Raw genomic sequence first — 17,805 nt, forward strand, 5'->3', positions numbered from 1 at the left:
AGAAACTTTAACCAAATAAAAGATTAATACTCAACCAAAAAAGTACGTTGATTTGTATGTTGATAATATTGATTAAGTTGATAATAAACAAAAGGACATTGCTATTATGGTTAAAAGTTAGGTAGTTTGTTGATAATATTGATTAAATTGATAATAAACAAAAGTACGTTGCTATTATGGTTAAAAGTTAGGTAGTTTGTTGATAATATTGATTAAATTAATAATAAACATAAGTGCGTTGCTATTATTGTTAAAAGTTAAGTATATTGCTATAAGTATTATAAACAAAAATGCATTGTTATAATAAACTAAAGTACATTGCTAATATTGTTTAATTATTGCATTGTGTTGCCATTTTTTTTTAGGTTGATAGGTTGCGTGCACAAGTTTCTACCATGGAACAACAACAACAACAAATGAAAGAACAAATGGAAATGGTTATGAGGATGATGAATATGTCTTGACATCAACCCCGTGCTCCCCCCGATAATCCACCTGAGGACAATTGATAAGTATTTTGGAACAATTGAATTTGTAAACATTTGATATTGTTTGTTTTGTTAAGTAATGCTTACTTTTGTAAGATATTTTGGATAATGGAATGGAATGTGTCAAACTTGGTATTAGGGACGTTTTTTGTGACAACTCAACTTTTTCAAACAAATTTTTCATTTTTAAACATAAATATTTCCATTAAAAACAAGGCATAAACAGTTTAATTATTCGGTCAATACAATTATTCAAACTCCCAAGACCATAAAACAATCTTCAGTGTGTATCGATCATGCCGGCGCCTTCCCACGGTCCTCGCTAGTACCTGAAATACATGCACAACAACTGTAAGCATAAATGCTTAGTGAGTTCCCCAATATACAACTTACGCACATACGCCTTTCCAGGCCCGACCTTCCGGCCTTACCCACGTCGACCTTCCGGTCCATCACACATCCTCCGGTCCATGTGTCTCAGGGGACTTCCGTCCCTGCTGGGTAAACCTTCCGGCCTTACCCACGCCGACCTTCCGGTCCATCACACATCATATCGCCTTCCGGCCCATAATACATAGCACATATAACATATAACATACCACATATAGCATACATATCACTTATCATATCCGACCTTCCGGTCACACAGTCAAACCCTTCCGGGTACAGTATAGTGAGAAGACTCACCTCGTAAGTGCTGAAAGCTAGCAACTCCTGAAATCACTCGCGCACAAACCAACGAGCTACAACTCTCCTATAACATTACATAACTCATTAACACTCATATCATTTAAGTGTGACTATTCCTAAGAAGTCAGACTTAGGTCAACTCTGGTCAACGGTCAACTCGACTGGACTCGGCGAGTACCATGGCGACTCGGCGAGTCTAGTCGTCCTCACAAATTCCTGAATATTCCCTTTCTACTCGTCGAGTATCCCTCTTGACTCGACGAGGTCCTCGTGGAAGAATCGCGGGGCCACCCCGACTCCACTCGCCGAGTCTGATGAACAACTCGGCGAGTCCCAGTGAATCTTCAAGCTACTCGCCGAGTCTGAAGAACAACTCGGCGAGTCCATGCCATGCAGACGAGTAACTGCTTCCTGAGATAGGTCTCGTCCCGAAGTACACATGCATGGGACCTTCTGGACCTCTAAAGGTCCTAATACAAGACTATAATCGTGGGGTAACAAGGCATTACTTCATCAAATCACTAAATGGGTTCTATAAACCCTAATTTCATAAATACATCAAAATAACAGATTTGGTCCGAGTTATTACCTGAAAACGCACTCTCTGTGTCCCCCAAATCTCAGGACTCAATCCTCCTTGATATTCCTTTAGCCAATTCCTTCTTCTTCTTGCCTAACCAATTCTTCCAAGTTCCAAAGCTTTCTCCCTTGCTCTAGGCGTCCACAGCGATTAGGGTTCCTCTCAATTGACCAAAAGACTGAAAATGACGGCCTAAGAGGCGTTAAATACGATCCAAACTGAACGGTTAGGGTTTCTGCTGAACAGCGTCGACTCGCCGAGTCCATATCTGGACTCGTCGAGTCCAGTCGCGGACCCGCGACCAAGTCCGCGATCCTACTCGGCGAGTCTAGGCTCCAACTCGCCGAGTCCCCTCTTAAATCACCCCAAAAACATAATTTTAATAATACCTGGGATTCCGGGCTGTTACAATTCTCCCCCACTTGGATTAGACTTCGCCCTCGAAGTCTCATTCTGCAAATAGTTCCGGATGTTGCTCCCGCATTTCGCGCTCCGGTTCCCAAGTCATTTCTGATCCTTTACGGTGTTGCCATTGAACCAACACCAGAGGTACTTCCTTGTTCCTCAGAACCTTGATCTTCCGATCCCTGATAGCCACTGGTCTCTCCGCGTAATTCAGGCTCGCATCCACCTGAATATCTTCCAATGGAACCACTGCCGACTCATCGGCTATGCACTTCCTCAACTGCGACACATGAAAAGTGTCATGGATCTGACCCAACTCCGCTGGCAACTCCAACCGATAGGCTACCCGGCCTATCCTTGCAATCACACGAAATGGCCCAATATACCGGGGCCCCAACTTGCCCCTCTTCCTGAACCGAATCACTCCTTTCCAAGGAGAGACCTTCAGGAGAACGAAGTCGCCGACTTGAAATTCAAGCTCGGATCGGCGCCTGTCTGCGTAACTCTTCTGTCGGCTCTGGGCAGTCAATAGTCTTTGTCTCACTTGTTGAATCTGCTCTGTCGTCTGGAGTATGATCTCCGTGCTGCCCATCACTCTCTGTCCCACCTCTCCCCAGCAAATGGGAGTCCGACACCTCCTACCATACAACAGCTCGAAAGGCGGCATACCAATGCTCGAATGATGGCTGTTGTTGTAGGAAAACTCCGCCAATGGTAAATACGCATCCCAACTACCCCCGAAGTCTAACACACACGCTCGGAGCATGTCCTCCAGTGTCTGAATTGTCCGCTCGCTCTGACCGTCTGTCTGGGGATGGTATGCGGTACTAAAATGCAATTTAGTACCCAGCTCCTCATGGAATTTCTTCCAGAATCTGGAAGTAAAGCGCACATCACGGTCTGACACAATCGAGATCGGCACCCCGTGCCGAGACACCACCTCTCTCACGTATATCTCCGCCAATTTCTCCGCCGAAGAACTCTCACTGATGGCAAGGAAGTGTGCACTCTTTGTCAACCTATCCACGATCACCCAAATTGCGTCAACTCCCCTAGCAGTCCTCGGCAATTTGGTGATAAAATCCATAGTAATCTGTTCCCACTTCCATTCGGGAATCTCCAATGGCTGTAACTTGCCATGCGGTCTCTGGTGCTCAGCCTTAACCCTACGGCAGGTCAAGCACCTCTCAACGAACCATGTCACGTCCCTCTTCATACAGGGCCACCAATATTCCTTCTTTAAATCCAAATACATCTTTGTAGCACCAGGATGGATCGAGAATTTCGATCTATGAGCCTCTTCCATCAAAGTAGTACGCGTACCGCCCACGAACGGTACCCAAATCCGACCCTGAAACGTCATAAGGCCTCGACTATCCTTGACAAACTCTGAGATTAACCCCACAACCCGCTCTTTCTTCTGCATTTCTGGTCGCACAGCCTCCGCCTGGGCCCTACGAATAGCGTCCAATACTGGAGTCATCACAGTCAGTCTCAAGCATACGTCTCGCAATGGAGTGCTCTCCGCCCTGCGACTCAATGCATCGGCTACCACATTAGCCTTGCCTGGGTGGTACAGGATCTCACAATCATAATCCTTGACCACATCCAACCACCTCCTCTGACGCATATTTAGGTTGGGTTGATCCATCAAATACTTCAAACTCTTATGGTCCGTGTATATCGTACATCGAACCCCATACAAGTAGTGACGCCAAATCTTGAGAGCGAACACTACTGCCCCCAACTCTAAATCATGCGTGGGATATCTCGCCTCATGAGGCTTCAGCTGCCTCGACGCATAAGCTATCACATGACCCCTCTGCATTAACACTGCACCCAATCCCGAAATCGATGCGTCGCAATATACCACGAAATCTTCCATCCCTTCTGGAAGAGCTAATACCGGGGCTTCGCACAATCTTTGGCGAAGTGTCTCAAAGGAGGTCTGCTGCTCGGGCCCCCATGAGAACGTAACACCCTTCCGGGTCAATCTGGTGAGTGGCACTGCGATCTTGGAGAAATCCTTGATAAATCTCCGATAATACCCTGCCAACCCAAGGAAACTTCTGATCTCGGAGGGTGACTTCGGCACCTCCTAACTCATCACCGCCTCAACCTTGGCCGGATCGACCAATATCCCTTTCTGATTAACCACATGTCCTAGAAACTGGACTTCCCGCAACCAGAAGTCACATTTGGAGAACTTTGCATAAAGTTTCTCCGACCTCAATACCTCAAGGACCTCCCTCAAATGCTCCTCATGCTGCTCTCTCGATCTCGAATACACCAGAATGTCGTCGATAAATACGATCACCGACCGATCCAACATCGGCCTGCATACCCTGTTCATGAGATCCATGAACACAGCCGGGGCATTGGTGAGTCCAAAAGGCATCACCACAAACTCATAATGTCCATATCGCGTCCTAAACGCTGTCTTCTGGACGTCTTCATCCCGTACTCTCACCTGATGGTATCCCGACCTCAGATCGATCTTGGAAAACCAAGATGCTCCCTGCAACTGATCGAATGAATCATCGATCCTCGGCAACGGGTAACGGTTCTTGACCGTTAGCTTGTTCAACTCCCGGTAATCAATGCACATCCGGTGTGAACCATCCTTCTTTTTGACGAACAGAATAGGTGCTCCCCATGGCGAGCTGCTCGGCCGAATGAATCCCTTCCCCAGCAACTCCTGGAGTTGCGAGGACAACTCTTGCATCTCTGGAGGTGCAAGACGATAAGGCACTTTGGCAATAGGCGCTGCCCCCGGAACCAGATCGATACTAAACTCTACTTGCCTCACAGGCGGTACTCCCGGCAACTCCTCGGGAAAGACATCTGAAAACTCGCGCACCACCGGAACTTCCTCAACTGACTTCGGTTTCTCAGAAACCTCCCGCGTATCCATCACATACGCCACGAAACCCTTACAGCCCTGCCGTAGACACTGCCTCGCCCTAGCGGCCGAACAAAAAGCTGATCCCGAACGGGTACCCTCGCCGTATACCGAAAGAACTCCTCCTCTAGGGTCTCGTATAGTCACCAACTGACGCTCACAGTCGATGACAGCGCCGAACCGGCTCAGCCAGTCCATGCCCACGATGACACAGACATCCCCCATCGCGATAGGAATCAGATCAATCGGGAATCCAACCCCGAAAATCTCTAGTACACATCCCCGAAGAACCTCCGTAGCACAAATCACCTTCTCGTCAGCTATAGAGACTCTCAAAGGTCGACTCAACGACTCACGACTAACGCCAATATGCTGACTAAAGGCCAAGGACACAAAGGACCTACTCGCACCCGAGTCAAATAACACTAAGGCAGGCACAGAGTTCACAAGGAAAGTACCTACGCGCATAATAACATAAGCATAACATATCGACATTAAAATAATTACATGAATTACAACATACCTGCCACAACATCGGGCGCAGCGCGGACCTCTTCCGCGGTCAGCTGAAAGGCTCTCCCCCGAGCCCTCGGGGCCTCGGCCTTCACCGGTCGAGTCGCAGTAACTCCGGCAGCAGGTGCAGATCCCTGAAGAAGCTGAGGGCACTCGGCCTTCCTATGGCCAGTCTGGTTGCAATGAAAGCAAACCGAAAATCCCTTGGGGCACTCCCTAGCAATGTGCCCCTCCTTGCCACACTTGTAGCAAGCACCAAATCGACATGCTCCATCATGACTCTTGCCGCACTTCCCGCAAGTGCGACCCTTCGAACCTCCTGTCCTCGAATCAGCGGACTTGGTCCGCTTGGCTGCCGGCTGGAACTGAGCCGGTCGCCGATCCACCCGCTGAGACTCGGCCTCCTCCCTAGCCTGAGTCTCCAACTCGATCTCGCGCTTCCTGGCATTCGCCTGAAGCTCAGCAAAAGTGTGGTAAGTGGAGTTTGACACAAACTCCCGAATATCCCTCCTCAAGACACCCAAGTATCGGCTCATCCGAGCCTGCTCTGAGGACACCAGCTCAGGGCAAAACATCGCCCTCTCATGAAACTTCCGTGTAATCACCGCAACAGAATCGGTACCCTGCTTGAGGGTTAAGAACTCCTGCACCAATCGTTCCCTCTCCACCGGGGGAACGTACTCATCCCTGAACATGGCAGTAAATCCTTCCCATGTCACCACTGTAGTCTCTGCCAAAGTGAAATTCGATGTCACGAACTTCCACCAATCCTTCGCTCCCAGATGGAGCTGGTTCAAAGCGAACCGTACCCTCAGGTGCTCCGGGCATGAACAAGTATAGAAGCACCCCTCTATATCCGCGATCCACCTCATCGCAGCAATCGGATCCTGCGTCCCATCGAACTCTGGTGGCTTCGTGTTGCTGAACTCTCGGAACAGCAATGAGTCACCCCCCTGTGGCCTAGCAGCGGCCACAGCTGCGGTAGCTGCAGCGGTTGCAGCCTCAGTCAATGCGGCGTACCGCTCGTCGAACGTCTCCATCAAGGTGGTCTTGATAGACCCAAACATCTCCGGGATCTCAGCCCGGATCGCCGCCGCCACCTCCTCGTGGATCATCTGACGAATATCCTCGTCACTCATACCGCTCGTACTTGCCCCGTGCCGCGGTCTAACCATGATATCTCTGAAATACAACATAAAACTATCAGAGATTCTACCGAGTATAATCATACTCGACACGCAACCCTACTCAGTCCCAGATATCCAGGGATTCTTACTTGGACCTCCCACTGACCCGGTATCCTCGGTAGTACGGGCCCAATACTACCGACCACACCGCATCAATGTTCATCCCAAGTCCTCCTCCCCAATCTCCAGATAGTGAGTACTCTACTTCTGACACGCTCTATCTACCCGCATACTAGCAAAGCATCTCATATAAGCAACTTCCCTAGACTAAGGCATCACAAATCAGGCCACTCTAGTCCTATCATGAATACCTAGTCTTCTAGCATGCATAACAATTCATATCATATAATATTGTAAGGTATTTTGGGGATCTTTACCGTTCGGGCGCTGACTGATCGTACACACTGCTTCTTCCTTGCTTACCACAAAACCATTTACAAAAGTTTATGCCTTTATTTGAAAAGTTTCCTCAAATCCTCGGTTTGAGTTCAGTTACCCCCGAAGGTGCACCCGAATCCCTCAAACCAAGGCTCTGATACCAATTGTGACAACTCAACTTTTTCAAACAAATTTTTCATTTTTAAACATAAATATTTCCATTAAAAACAAGGCATAAACAGTTTAATTATTCGGTCAATACAATTATTCAATCTCCCAAGACCATAAAACAATCTTCAGTGTGTATCGATCATGCCGGCGCCTTCCCACGGTCCTCGCTAGTACCTGAAATACATGCACAACAACTGTAAGCATAAATGCTTAGTGAGTTCCCCAATATACAACTTACGCACATACGCCTTTCCAGGCCCGACCTTCCGGCCTTACCCACGCCGACCTTCCGGTCCATCACACATCCTCCGGTCCATGTGTCTCAGGGGACTTCCGTCCCTGCTGGGTAAACCTTCCGGCCTTACCCACGCCGACCTTCCGGTCCATCACACATCATATCGCCTTCCGGCCCATAATACATAGCACATATAACATATAACATACCACATATAGCATACATATCACTTATCATATCCGACCTTCCGGTCACACAGTCAAACCCTTCCGGGTACAGTATAGTGAGAAGACTCACCTCGTAAGTGCTGAAAGCTAGCAACTCCTGAAATCACTCGCGCACAAACCAACGAGCTACAACTCTCCTATAACATTACATAACTCATTAACACTCATATCATTTAAGTGTGACTATTCCTAAGAAGTCAGACTTAGGTCAACTCTGGTCAACGGTCAACTCGACTGGACTCGGCGAGTACCATGGCGACTCGGCGAGTCTAGTCGTCCTCACAAATTCCTGAATATTCCCTTTCTACTCGTCGAGTATCCCTCTTGACTCGACGAGGTCCTCGTGGAAGAATCGCGGGGCCACCCCGACTCCACTCGCCGAGTCTGATGAACAACTCGGCGAGTCCCAGTGAATCTTCAAGCTACTCGCCGAGTCTGAAGAACAACTCGGCGAGTCCATGCCATGCAGACGAGTAACTGCTTCCTGAGATAGGTCTCGTCCCGAAGTACACATGCATGGGACCTTCTGGACCTCTAAAGGTCCTAATACAAGACTATAATCGTGGGGTAACAAGGCATTACTTCATCAAATCACTAAATGGGTTCTATAAACCCTAATTTCATAAATACATCAAAATAACAGATTTGGTCCGAGTTATTACCTGAAAACGCACTCTCTGTGTCCCCCAAATCTCAGGACTCAATCCTCCTTGATATTCCTTTAGCCAATTCCTTCTTCTTCTTGCCTAACCAATTCTTCCAAGTTCCAAAGCTTTCTCCCTTGCTCTAGGCGTCCACAGCGATTAGGGTTCCTCTCAATTGACCAAAAGACTGAAAATGACGGCCTAAGAGGCGTTAAATACGATCCAAACTGAACGGTTAGGGTTTCTGCTGAACAGCGTCGACTCGCCGAGTCCATATCTGGACTCGTCGAGTCCAGTCGCGGACCCGCGACCAAGTCCGCGATCCTACTCGGCGAGTCTAGGCTCCAACTCGCCGAGTCCCCTCTTAAATCACCCCAAAAACATAATTTTAATAATACCTGGGATTCCGGGCTGTTACATTTTTTGGTGTATTTTATATGGTATTTGAGACAAATGTGAATTGAATGTGGTATTTGACAAAAAATTGGAAATTTTTAAATTAATTTTTTTTTAAAATAAAACGAATTTAGCTACGGAATAGCTACGAAAGTAAATAGCTAGCAGCTATTTACTTTCGTAGCTATTCCGTAGCTATTTGGATCCGTAGCTATTCCGTAGCTATTTAGTTCTGTAGCTATTTGGATCCGTAGCTATTTAGTTCCGTAGCTATCTAATTCCGTAACTATTCCATAGGAAATTTGTAGCTATTTATTTCTGTAGCTATTCTGTAGCTATAGTAGCTACGGAAAATTTCGTAGCGATTCTGTAGCTAATCCGTAGCTATAATTTAGCCACGGGCCATTATGCTACAGCCAATTTTCCGTAGCAATTCCATAGCTATCCGCTTATAGCTACGGATTAGCTACGGATTGTGTTGTAGCTATTGCACCAATTTTCTAGTAGTGATATTTGGAGCTTATGTATAAACCCTTAATGTTCGATGTTTATTGTTGGCCTGGTACAAATAATGGTCATCTATTTTAACTTTACATCATCTATTTAATCATATAGTTATGTATATATCTGTTTTATAGCATAAATTCAAAATCAAAACATGTATAAATATAGAGTAAATTACTGAAATCGTCCCCGTGGTTTGGTCAAGTTGCACGTTTGGTCCCTAACTTTTTTTTTGCACTTGGATTGTCCCTGTGGTTTGATTTTGTTGCGTTTTTTGTCCCTATGGTTTGATAAAAATTGCATGTTTGGTCCCTAACTTATGTATGTAAGGGATGAAAAATGCAACAAAATCAAACCACAGGGACGAAAAACGCAACAAAATCAAACCACAAGGACGATCCGAGTGCAAAAAAAAGGTTAGGGACCAAACGTGTAATTTTGACCAAACCACAGAGACGATTTTAATAATTTACTCATAAATATATAATTCATCAGTAACAAAATATATTTTTTATGGTATTTATAACAATCTACCTATTTGATGATTTATATGGTTTTACCTATATTTGTTTTAGTAAGACAGATTTTGAAAAAATGGTAGCATATCTATATTTTTAAATCAAACTGAAACATATCTTTATTTTAACCAAAGAGACAACATATTTTTTATTTTGAACCTTAGTTGGATTGATGTTTTATTCTTATTTCATTATTCGGTTTAATGATCTAAGAAGTTGATTAATTGATATAAACATTCACTAATTACGAAAATTAGCATGTTACTTTTATTTAACGATATGATATTTATCATTAGTGTTATATAAACTTAAACGAATGTATGACCAAAAAGAAGCTATCCTCCGGGCATAAAAAAAAAAAAAAAACAAAAAAGCTTTTAAAGGAAACTGATTTCCGACAGAAAACTATTTGTTGTTTTCCAACTGCAAACTAATCACCTAAAGTAAACTATTCGGCAAAAAAACTATCGCCTGCCTCTTTGAACATTCTCTAGAATATTGCATGTTTCCGGTAGGCAACTAATTTTTGAAAGGAAATTATTTTCCTAAACGAAGCTATTTACCAACTTTTTTTGTCACCGCCGTCTCTTTAGAATAAGATATGTTTCCGAATGAAAAAACATCAACATATCGTATTTTTAACTCATTTGAATCACACTGACATCTTGGTATTCCTACAATCTTTGGGTGATGATATTGATGATTTTAATCTTCCAAAGATATATCAAAATGTCATTTAAAATTTGAAGTTTTTCATGAAGTAAACGAATAATGCTCTATAGTTATAAATTTTGAACGTTTAGTGGCCCAAGATTTTCTCTATCATGAACAAAAATTTGCGTATGATGAGATCATGCAACATGTCGATAAATGATATTTTATGAGTGTTCTTCATAGACGGTCCCGGTGGAACAGAACAAACATTTTTTTTACAAATCTTACTTGCTAATATCCGTTCGTGTGGTCATATTGCACTTGCCACCGCTTCATTGGGTGTTGCGACTAATAACATGTCAGGGGGAGAACAGTTCACTGTCGCTTTAAAATTCTAAATGTAGGTATTTATATAAGGGATCAGGTTTCTTGCATTGCCAACTTTATGTGGCATTGTCTAAAGGATATCACGTCTCAATACAAATGTTTTAGTAAAGCTTGACGAACAATTCAACGACAGTGAAGTCTATACATCAAATGTGGTGTATAAAAAAATATTGCACAATTAATAATGCACAATCAATCATTGGTTCGTATGCATTAGTAAAATGTCCCAACTTTTTTGTTTTTAGTTTTTATGGATTTCATTTATGCTAGCATGACTCTTATTGATATATGTTTAGATATAGTAAACTATTTGCGCAAAATAACTAATCGCTACCTCTACAAACTAATTTCTGAAAAAACTATTAGCACCCGGCGCTTGGCGCGGGTAAACAGCTAGTGTGTGTGTGTGTGTGTGTGTATATATATATATATATATATATATATATATATATATATATATATATATATATATATATATATATATTATGGAAATGATTCTTAGCAATAGTAAACTGGCACATTTTTTGGCAAAAATGGTCCCTCAATTATATTTGGGTATTTTCTGTCAATATCCAGATTTTGATAGTATCTTTTTGGCCTTTAGGTTTTTACCACAAATCTTTGGTGCATTTAACACTTTTCGCCCTGAAATTAAAAACTTTTATACATTTGCGTTTTCATTAAATTTTTCTGCTTTTTGGTTTTTGCCACAAAACTTTAGTGAGTTTGATACTTTTAGTCCTTACAGTCAAAAGTTTTACATTTTTGATGTTTTTGCCACAAATCTTTTAACATTCTTTTGAATTTTGTCACCATATTTTCCCAACTTTGGCAACTTTAACATTATTGTCACAACATTTTTGAATTTTCGTCAGCAGTGACCATTCTTTTGGTTGTACACTTTTGAAATCTAATTTTAGGGGTTGTCGACTTTCTCCCATATTTGTGGTGATTTACAATTTCAGCACATATCTTTTAAAATTTGCCGATTTTTCCCATATTACCCCAAAAACGGCGTAGCCGCAGCCTCTTTACTAGTTGTATATAAAAATATGAGTTAATGATACAACTTTAATGTTGTTTCTTTAAAACGTAAATCAAATAGTCTTGTAATAGCCGATAAAAGTGATTTATTAGACAACGAATGTAATTTTAATAGTAAACCATGTAAAAAAAATAAAAATATTACTGGCTTACAAACAAGACTGTTTATTACCTATAAAAGTATTTCCCTTGTAAAGTTAACAAAAACACTATAAACTAAGGTAGAGTCGGAAAAATGGACTAATTGAGGAATTAAAATGAGTAAACTTTTGGTCGAAATATGATTATAAAATTTACGTCATTATATTAATAATTTATATTTTTAATAGATTTTGTTCATGATATTGTATCAATTTTAAATTTTAATACAGATTTCGAGTTTCGACCCCTTTTATTCTTAGCTAAATTTTTAGATTCCTTATATTTCGTGGGCCCAGTTGTAGAATACAAAAAGGATGGTGATACGCAGAGTACCCTAACCTATCAGACCCTTTCACTTTGCCTCAAAAGGTTGACTTCCAATTTTCTGAATTCTGACTCTAACAGTTGCAGTTTTGAGTCACTTGTCACCATTCTTCGTCAGGTTTTTTTTTTGATGAACTATTTTATTTTTGCAGATTATTTGTGTCTTTCTTCAGTATAATGCAGTTATGATTCATCTCACTATTGCACATTCATCATTTATCGTCTTCTTTGCATGTTAGTTGTTTGAAATTTTGTAAGTCTAGATGATTTCATTAAAAAATGTGTTTGTATATAAGGATAACAAGTCGATAATCAATTCGCTAGAATGAGATTATGAGATTGAATCTGAATGAATCTATTTGAAATCGTATAAGTGTAAACTGATTATTTACGTTTGATCGACATTTATACAATTTCAGGAATGGAGCATTTGAAATCTCCATTCAGAGGGATTGCAGATGATGTTAGAGGAAGAGCATTATGCTATAAACAGGATTGGAATGTCGGAATTCGCTCTGGAATTGGGTAATCCTCTTCGTTCCTCTGGTTTACGTGCATGATCCAAATTATACGTAGTTCTCTATGTATGTATAACCTAATGATTCAGCATTTCAACTAGATCGACTGTTTCGAGTCACCATTTTCTGAGAACTATATTGATTCAAAATGCAAATTACGATTGTTTATAGGATTTTGGCTCCAACTACATACATCTTCTTTGCTTCTGCACTACCTGTCATAGCATTTGGGGAGCAACTTAGTAGAGATACAGGTATTCTATATTCTATAGATGAGGAAAGTAAATACAATTAGATGATTCGAAATGGTAATTAGTTAACTTTTTCAACTGTTGTAGATGGAAGTTTGAGCACAGTTGAAACTTTGACTTCTACTGCTATATGTGGTCTCATACACTCAATACTTGGTGGACAACCTCTTCTGATATTAGGAGTAGCAGAACCTACTGTTATCATGTACACTTACTTGTATAACTTTGCTAAAGGGAGGCAAGATTTGGGGCAAAAACTGTTCTTGGCATGGGCTGGATGGTAATTTTACATAAGAACCCTAGTATTCCATGCTTTCTGAATCACCAACTCCTAATTTATGTCTTAATAGCAACACAATTTTTGCAGGGTATGCACTTGGACAGCTCTGATGTTGTTCATTCTTGCAATTTTCAATGTATGTGTTATCATCAATAGGTTTACAAGGATTGCAGGGGAAACTTTTGGGATGTTAATTTCTGTTCTTTTCATTCAAGAGGCCATCAAGGTAACTAAAGTCACTAATGGAGGAAAAAGTTTCAAAGCTAATAGTTTGTTACTCTTACTGCTGTTTCATGTTTTATAACATTTAGTTTGATTTTGTTGGTTTAGGGACTGGTGAGCGAGTTCAAGATTCCTAAAAATGAGGATCCCAATAAAGTGAAGTATCAATTTCAGTGGCTTTACACCAATGGTATTCTTGCAGTTGTATTCTCATTTGGGCTTCTATACACTGCATTAAAAAGCAGGAAAGCAAGATCATGGTGGTTTGGAACAGGTGAATGGAGTATTTTTTTTTTATCAAATATGTTGTAGATTCTTATCATCTTAATATGTAACAAGTATTATCTGAATATAGGGCGACTTAGAAGCTTGATAGCAGACTATGGAGTCCCATTGATGATTATAGTGTGGACAGCTGTCTCTTTCAGTGTACCTGGAAAACTCCCTTCTGGAGTTCCAAGAAGACTCTTTAGTCCACTCTTATGGGAATCTGAATCAACATACCATTGGACTGTTATCAAGGTAAATATATATTTGTAGACATTTTAAATAATAAAACTTCATAATTCGATCTTAATTCTTCCCTTGAATTTAAGTACAGGATATGGGTAAAGTTCCTCCTGCATACATCTTTGCAGCCTTCATCCCAGCTCTTATGATAGCTGGGCTTTATTTCTTTGATCATAGTGTTGCTTCACAGTTAGCTCAACAGAAAGAATTCAACCTTAAGAACCCTTCAGCCTATCATTATGACATTCTTTTGCTTGGATTCATGGTACCTTTTTCTATATTATTAACTTATAATTAACATGTTAACAATCAGATGCATATTTTTAAAATTATTAAATGTTGTTTTCAGACGTTGCTTTGCGGATTATTGGGACTACCTCCTTCAAATGGTGTCTTGCCTCAATCACCCATGCACACTAAAAGCCTAGCAGTTCTCAAAAAACAGGCAAGTCTACAAAAGGAAATTATATAATTAGAAACGTATAATTTGATTGATATATTTGTTCTAATAATATAATTGTTTTATTCTACCAGTTTATTAGAAAGAAGTTGGTAGCTAGTGCTAAGGAAAGCATAAAGCAGAAAGCTAGCAGTTCTGAGATCTACAACAAGATGCAAACCGTTTTCATTGAAATTGATAGCTCTCCAATTGTAAGTCTTCATTATATCAAGTGTTGAACACAAGAAAGAGCAACACGTTTTCACAATTTTCAAAGTACGTATACTTTTGTAACTTGTTTTCTTACATTGCAGACAACTACGATAGTTAAAGAACTAAAGGACTTGCAAGAAGCAGTGATGAAAGTAGAAGATGGAGAAGAAAACACAAAGGGGAAGTTTGATCCTGAGGAGCACATCGATGCACACTTACCTGTGAGAGTTAATGAGCAAAGAGTCAGCAATCTACTGCAGTCGCTTCTTTTAGCAGGATCTATTTGTGCAATGCCACTTATAAAGTTAATACCAACTTCAGTTCTTTGGGGCTATTTTGCTTACATGGCCATTGATAGTCTTCCTGGAAACCAGTTTTGGGAAAGGATTTTGCTTCTTTTTGTCCCCTCTGGCAGAAGATACAAGTGAGTTCTCTGTTCTCTCCCTTTGGAGCAATATATGTTTTGATTACTAATTTATATAAAAAAATAAAAAAATAAAAAAAGATTGCTATCTATATCTATGTGGTGGCAGGGTTCTGGAAAAGGTTCATGCTTCTTTCATCGAGTCAGTCCCATTTAGAAGCATAGTCATATTCACAGTCTTCCAAATCATGTATTTCCTCGTATGTTATGGTGTGACATGGGTCCCTGTAGCTGGAATTCTCTTCCCAGTTCCTTTCTTTCTTCTCATCAGCATAAGACAACACATTCTACCAAAACTATTCCAGCTCCATTATCTCAGGGAGCTTGATGCAGCTGAATATGAGGAAATTGTGGGTAGTCCAACACGACCTCCTAGTTTCAATCTCAGGGTAATTAATTAACTTTTCACAAATCCATATATAATCACAATTCAGAATTGACTTACTCTCTCTGTGTGTGTATACAGGAATCGGATAGTGGAAATGGTGGGAGCAACGAAGGTGACGTGGCAATATGTGATGCTGAAATACTTGATCAAATGACTACAAATAGAGGGGAGCTCAAGGTTCGGAATCTTAGCTTTAGAGAAGATAGACGCACCCAGGTAATAACTACACTTACTTTTTTGTTTTTTCTTCCATTCCTATCATTCAACCTTATACATCATGCCAATTGTCATGCTTTCAAGTTTATTCGTATACATATTGTTGCTTCATAGTTATAGACCATTTATCAGCTTTTGAAATTGCTCAGGATCGTTAAAATATGTTAAATTAATATTATTGTATTCCTATTAATTTGTATTTGTTTTGTAATATGTTAAATTAATATTATTGTATTCCTGTTGAATATTTGTTTTGTAATGTAGAAGGCTAGTAGATTAATATTAATAATAGAATTGGTATAAAATATCAAGTGACAATTATTTTTTATTAATAATTAATGGTTCAAAACATATTTATATATTTCATTAAATATAATAATTTGGTGGTGGTCCCGAAAACGTTTAAGGGCTATTTGATACGATTCCTATGGGGTTATTCAGACCATTTGTTACCACAATTAAAAACCTCTGATTCAGTTTTAAGAAGTTAAGTTTGACTCAATCAGCACACTATCAAAGAACCAGTTAGTTGCATTGTAAATAATCTTACAAAATTTGCAAAACTACAAATTTGGTCCATCTTTGTTATACCAATTCTTATGGATTAAGTCCAAAAAGATTTACTGTAAATTTGCCTTTGTTGTTTCATTTTGTTATTGGTTTTTGTCTTTATGATTTTATTTTGTTTCAGATTTGGTCTAAAAAACTATTTTGCGCCTAATCTTATATTTGGTATTAATCTTTGTCATTTATTTATGCTTAGTATTACTATCATAAAAATGGGCCCTACCCCTCCCCGCAAAGGGAACCACCATTGTGCTAAGTGGGGCAAAATAGTAAATTTTTGATCGAATACAAAACAATATGGAGCAGTTGGGACCAAATCAGCAATAAAATGTAAACACATAAGCAAATTTACAACTAATTTGTATCAAACCTTTAACAAATGGAAAAGCATAAGGACCAACCTGTAATTTACTCTTAAACCTTTTTTTTTTATATTTTTTTTGCAGCAAATTTACCACGAAGACTATACCCAGTCTGAGTGAAAAAGATAGTAGACAGTTACGGATAGCGAACCAAAGTTCAACTATGATGCTTGTAAAGGTAATGAGTAGTTGTATGCATTTGGTCAGTGTAGTAGTTAGTGTTGGTTTGATTTGATCATGTAATTGTAAATGTACAAAAGGTTGGTTTAAACTTTAAAGCCCAAATGGAACATTGATAATAAAAATCAGACCATTGGGCTTTTAAGCAGCATGAGAAATTTCCTGTTTTTTTTTTTAGCTCGACTCAAATGGCCACAAACCCGTTGGCAATTGATAAAAGTGAAATATCTTAGACTAGGGATGAGCATCGGAACCGGGTATCCGTTTTTGGAACCGGAACCGCCTCGGAACTGCCGGTTTTGGAACCGGAACTGCCTTAAGCGGTTCCGGTTCCGGTTCTCGTTTTTTCGGAACCGCTACCCGCTGGGTACCCGCCGGAACCGGTTAATATATATATATATATATATATATATATATATATATATATATATATATATATATATATATATATATTATCGCATATAAATATGAGTGTTACTTAGACCAGTTTAGAATATATATTGGTCCGGTTTTGTCCGTCTTTGGTTCGAATTGATTTGATTTGAATCGAACTAAATTGCGGTTTTATCGACAAAAGTTAACAAAATTCATGTAACCGGGTTACCCGCTCCCGGAACCAGAAACGCTGGTTCCGGGACTGGTTCCAAACATTTAAGAACTGCCTAGAGCGGTTCCGGTTCCGGTTCTAACTTTCTAGGAACCGCCGGTTCCGGTTCTCGCCAAATGAGGCGGGTACCCGCCTATGCCCATCCCTATCTTAGACCGTAGAAAAGGTTATGAAAAAGCTTAAAATTAAAAAAAATAAAAAATAAAAAATCCATGCATCCGAGCTTTTTCCATTTGATTA

General features: G+C 40.5%; 1 protein-coding gene and 1 long non-coding RNA gene across 3 annotated transcripts in view; both read left to right on the forward strand.

Annotated features, from left to right (window-relative positions):
• Window positions 1–626, forward strand: part of LOC111877133 (uncharacterized) — a 3,147-nt gene extending 2,521 nt beyond the window's left edge. For both annotated transcript variants that reach the window (XR_002845297.3, XR_002845298.3), the window contains one exon: window positions 366–626. This is a non-coding gene — a long non-coding RNA (uncharacterized LOC111877133). The remainder of the gene's footprint in view (window positions 1–365) is intronic.
• A 12,600-nt stretch (window positions 627–13,226) lies between these two features.
• LOC111877159 (boron transporter 4-like) lies at window positions 13,227–17,316 on the forward strand. The gene is made up of 11 exons (XM_052771403.1): window positions 13,227–13,437; window positions 13,525–13,663; window positions 13,768–13,933; window positions 14,015–14,181; window positions 14,261–14,434; window positions 14,519–14,614; window positions 14,704–14,820; window positions 14,923–15,245; window positions 15,355–15,634; window positions 15,712–15,849; window positions 16,863–17,316. Exons 1-11 carry the CDS (start codon window positions 13,361–13,363, stop codon window positions 16,896–16,898), a joined length of 1,713 nt encoding a protein of 570 aa, XP_052627363.1. The 5' UTR covers window positions 13,227–13,360; the 3' UTR covers window positions 16,899–17,316.
• Window positions 17,317–17,805: the final 489 nt, after the last annotated feature.

This window comes from Lactuca sativa, chromosome 4 (assembly GCF_002870075.4).
Source record: "Lactuca sativa cultivar Salinas chromosome 4, Lsat_Salinas_v11, whole genome shotgun sequence".
NCBI lineage: Eukaryota > Viridiplantae > Streptophyta > Magnoliopsida > Asterales > Asteraceae > Lactuca > Lactuca sativa.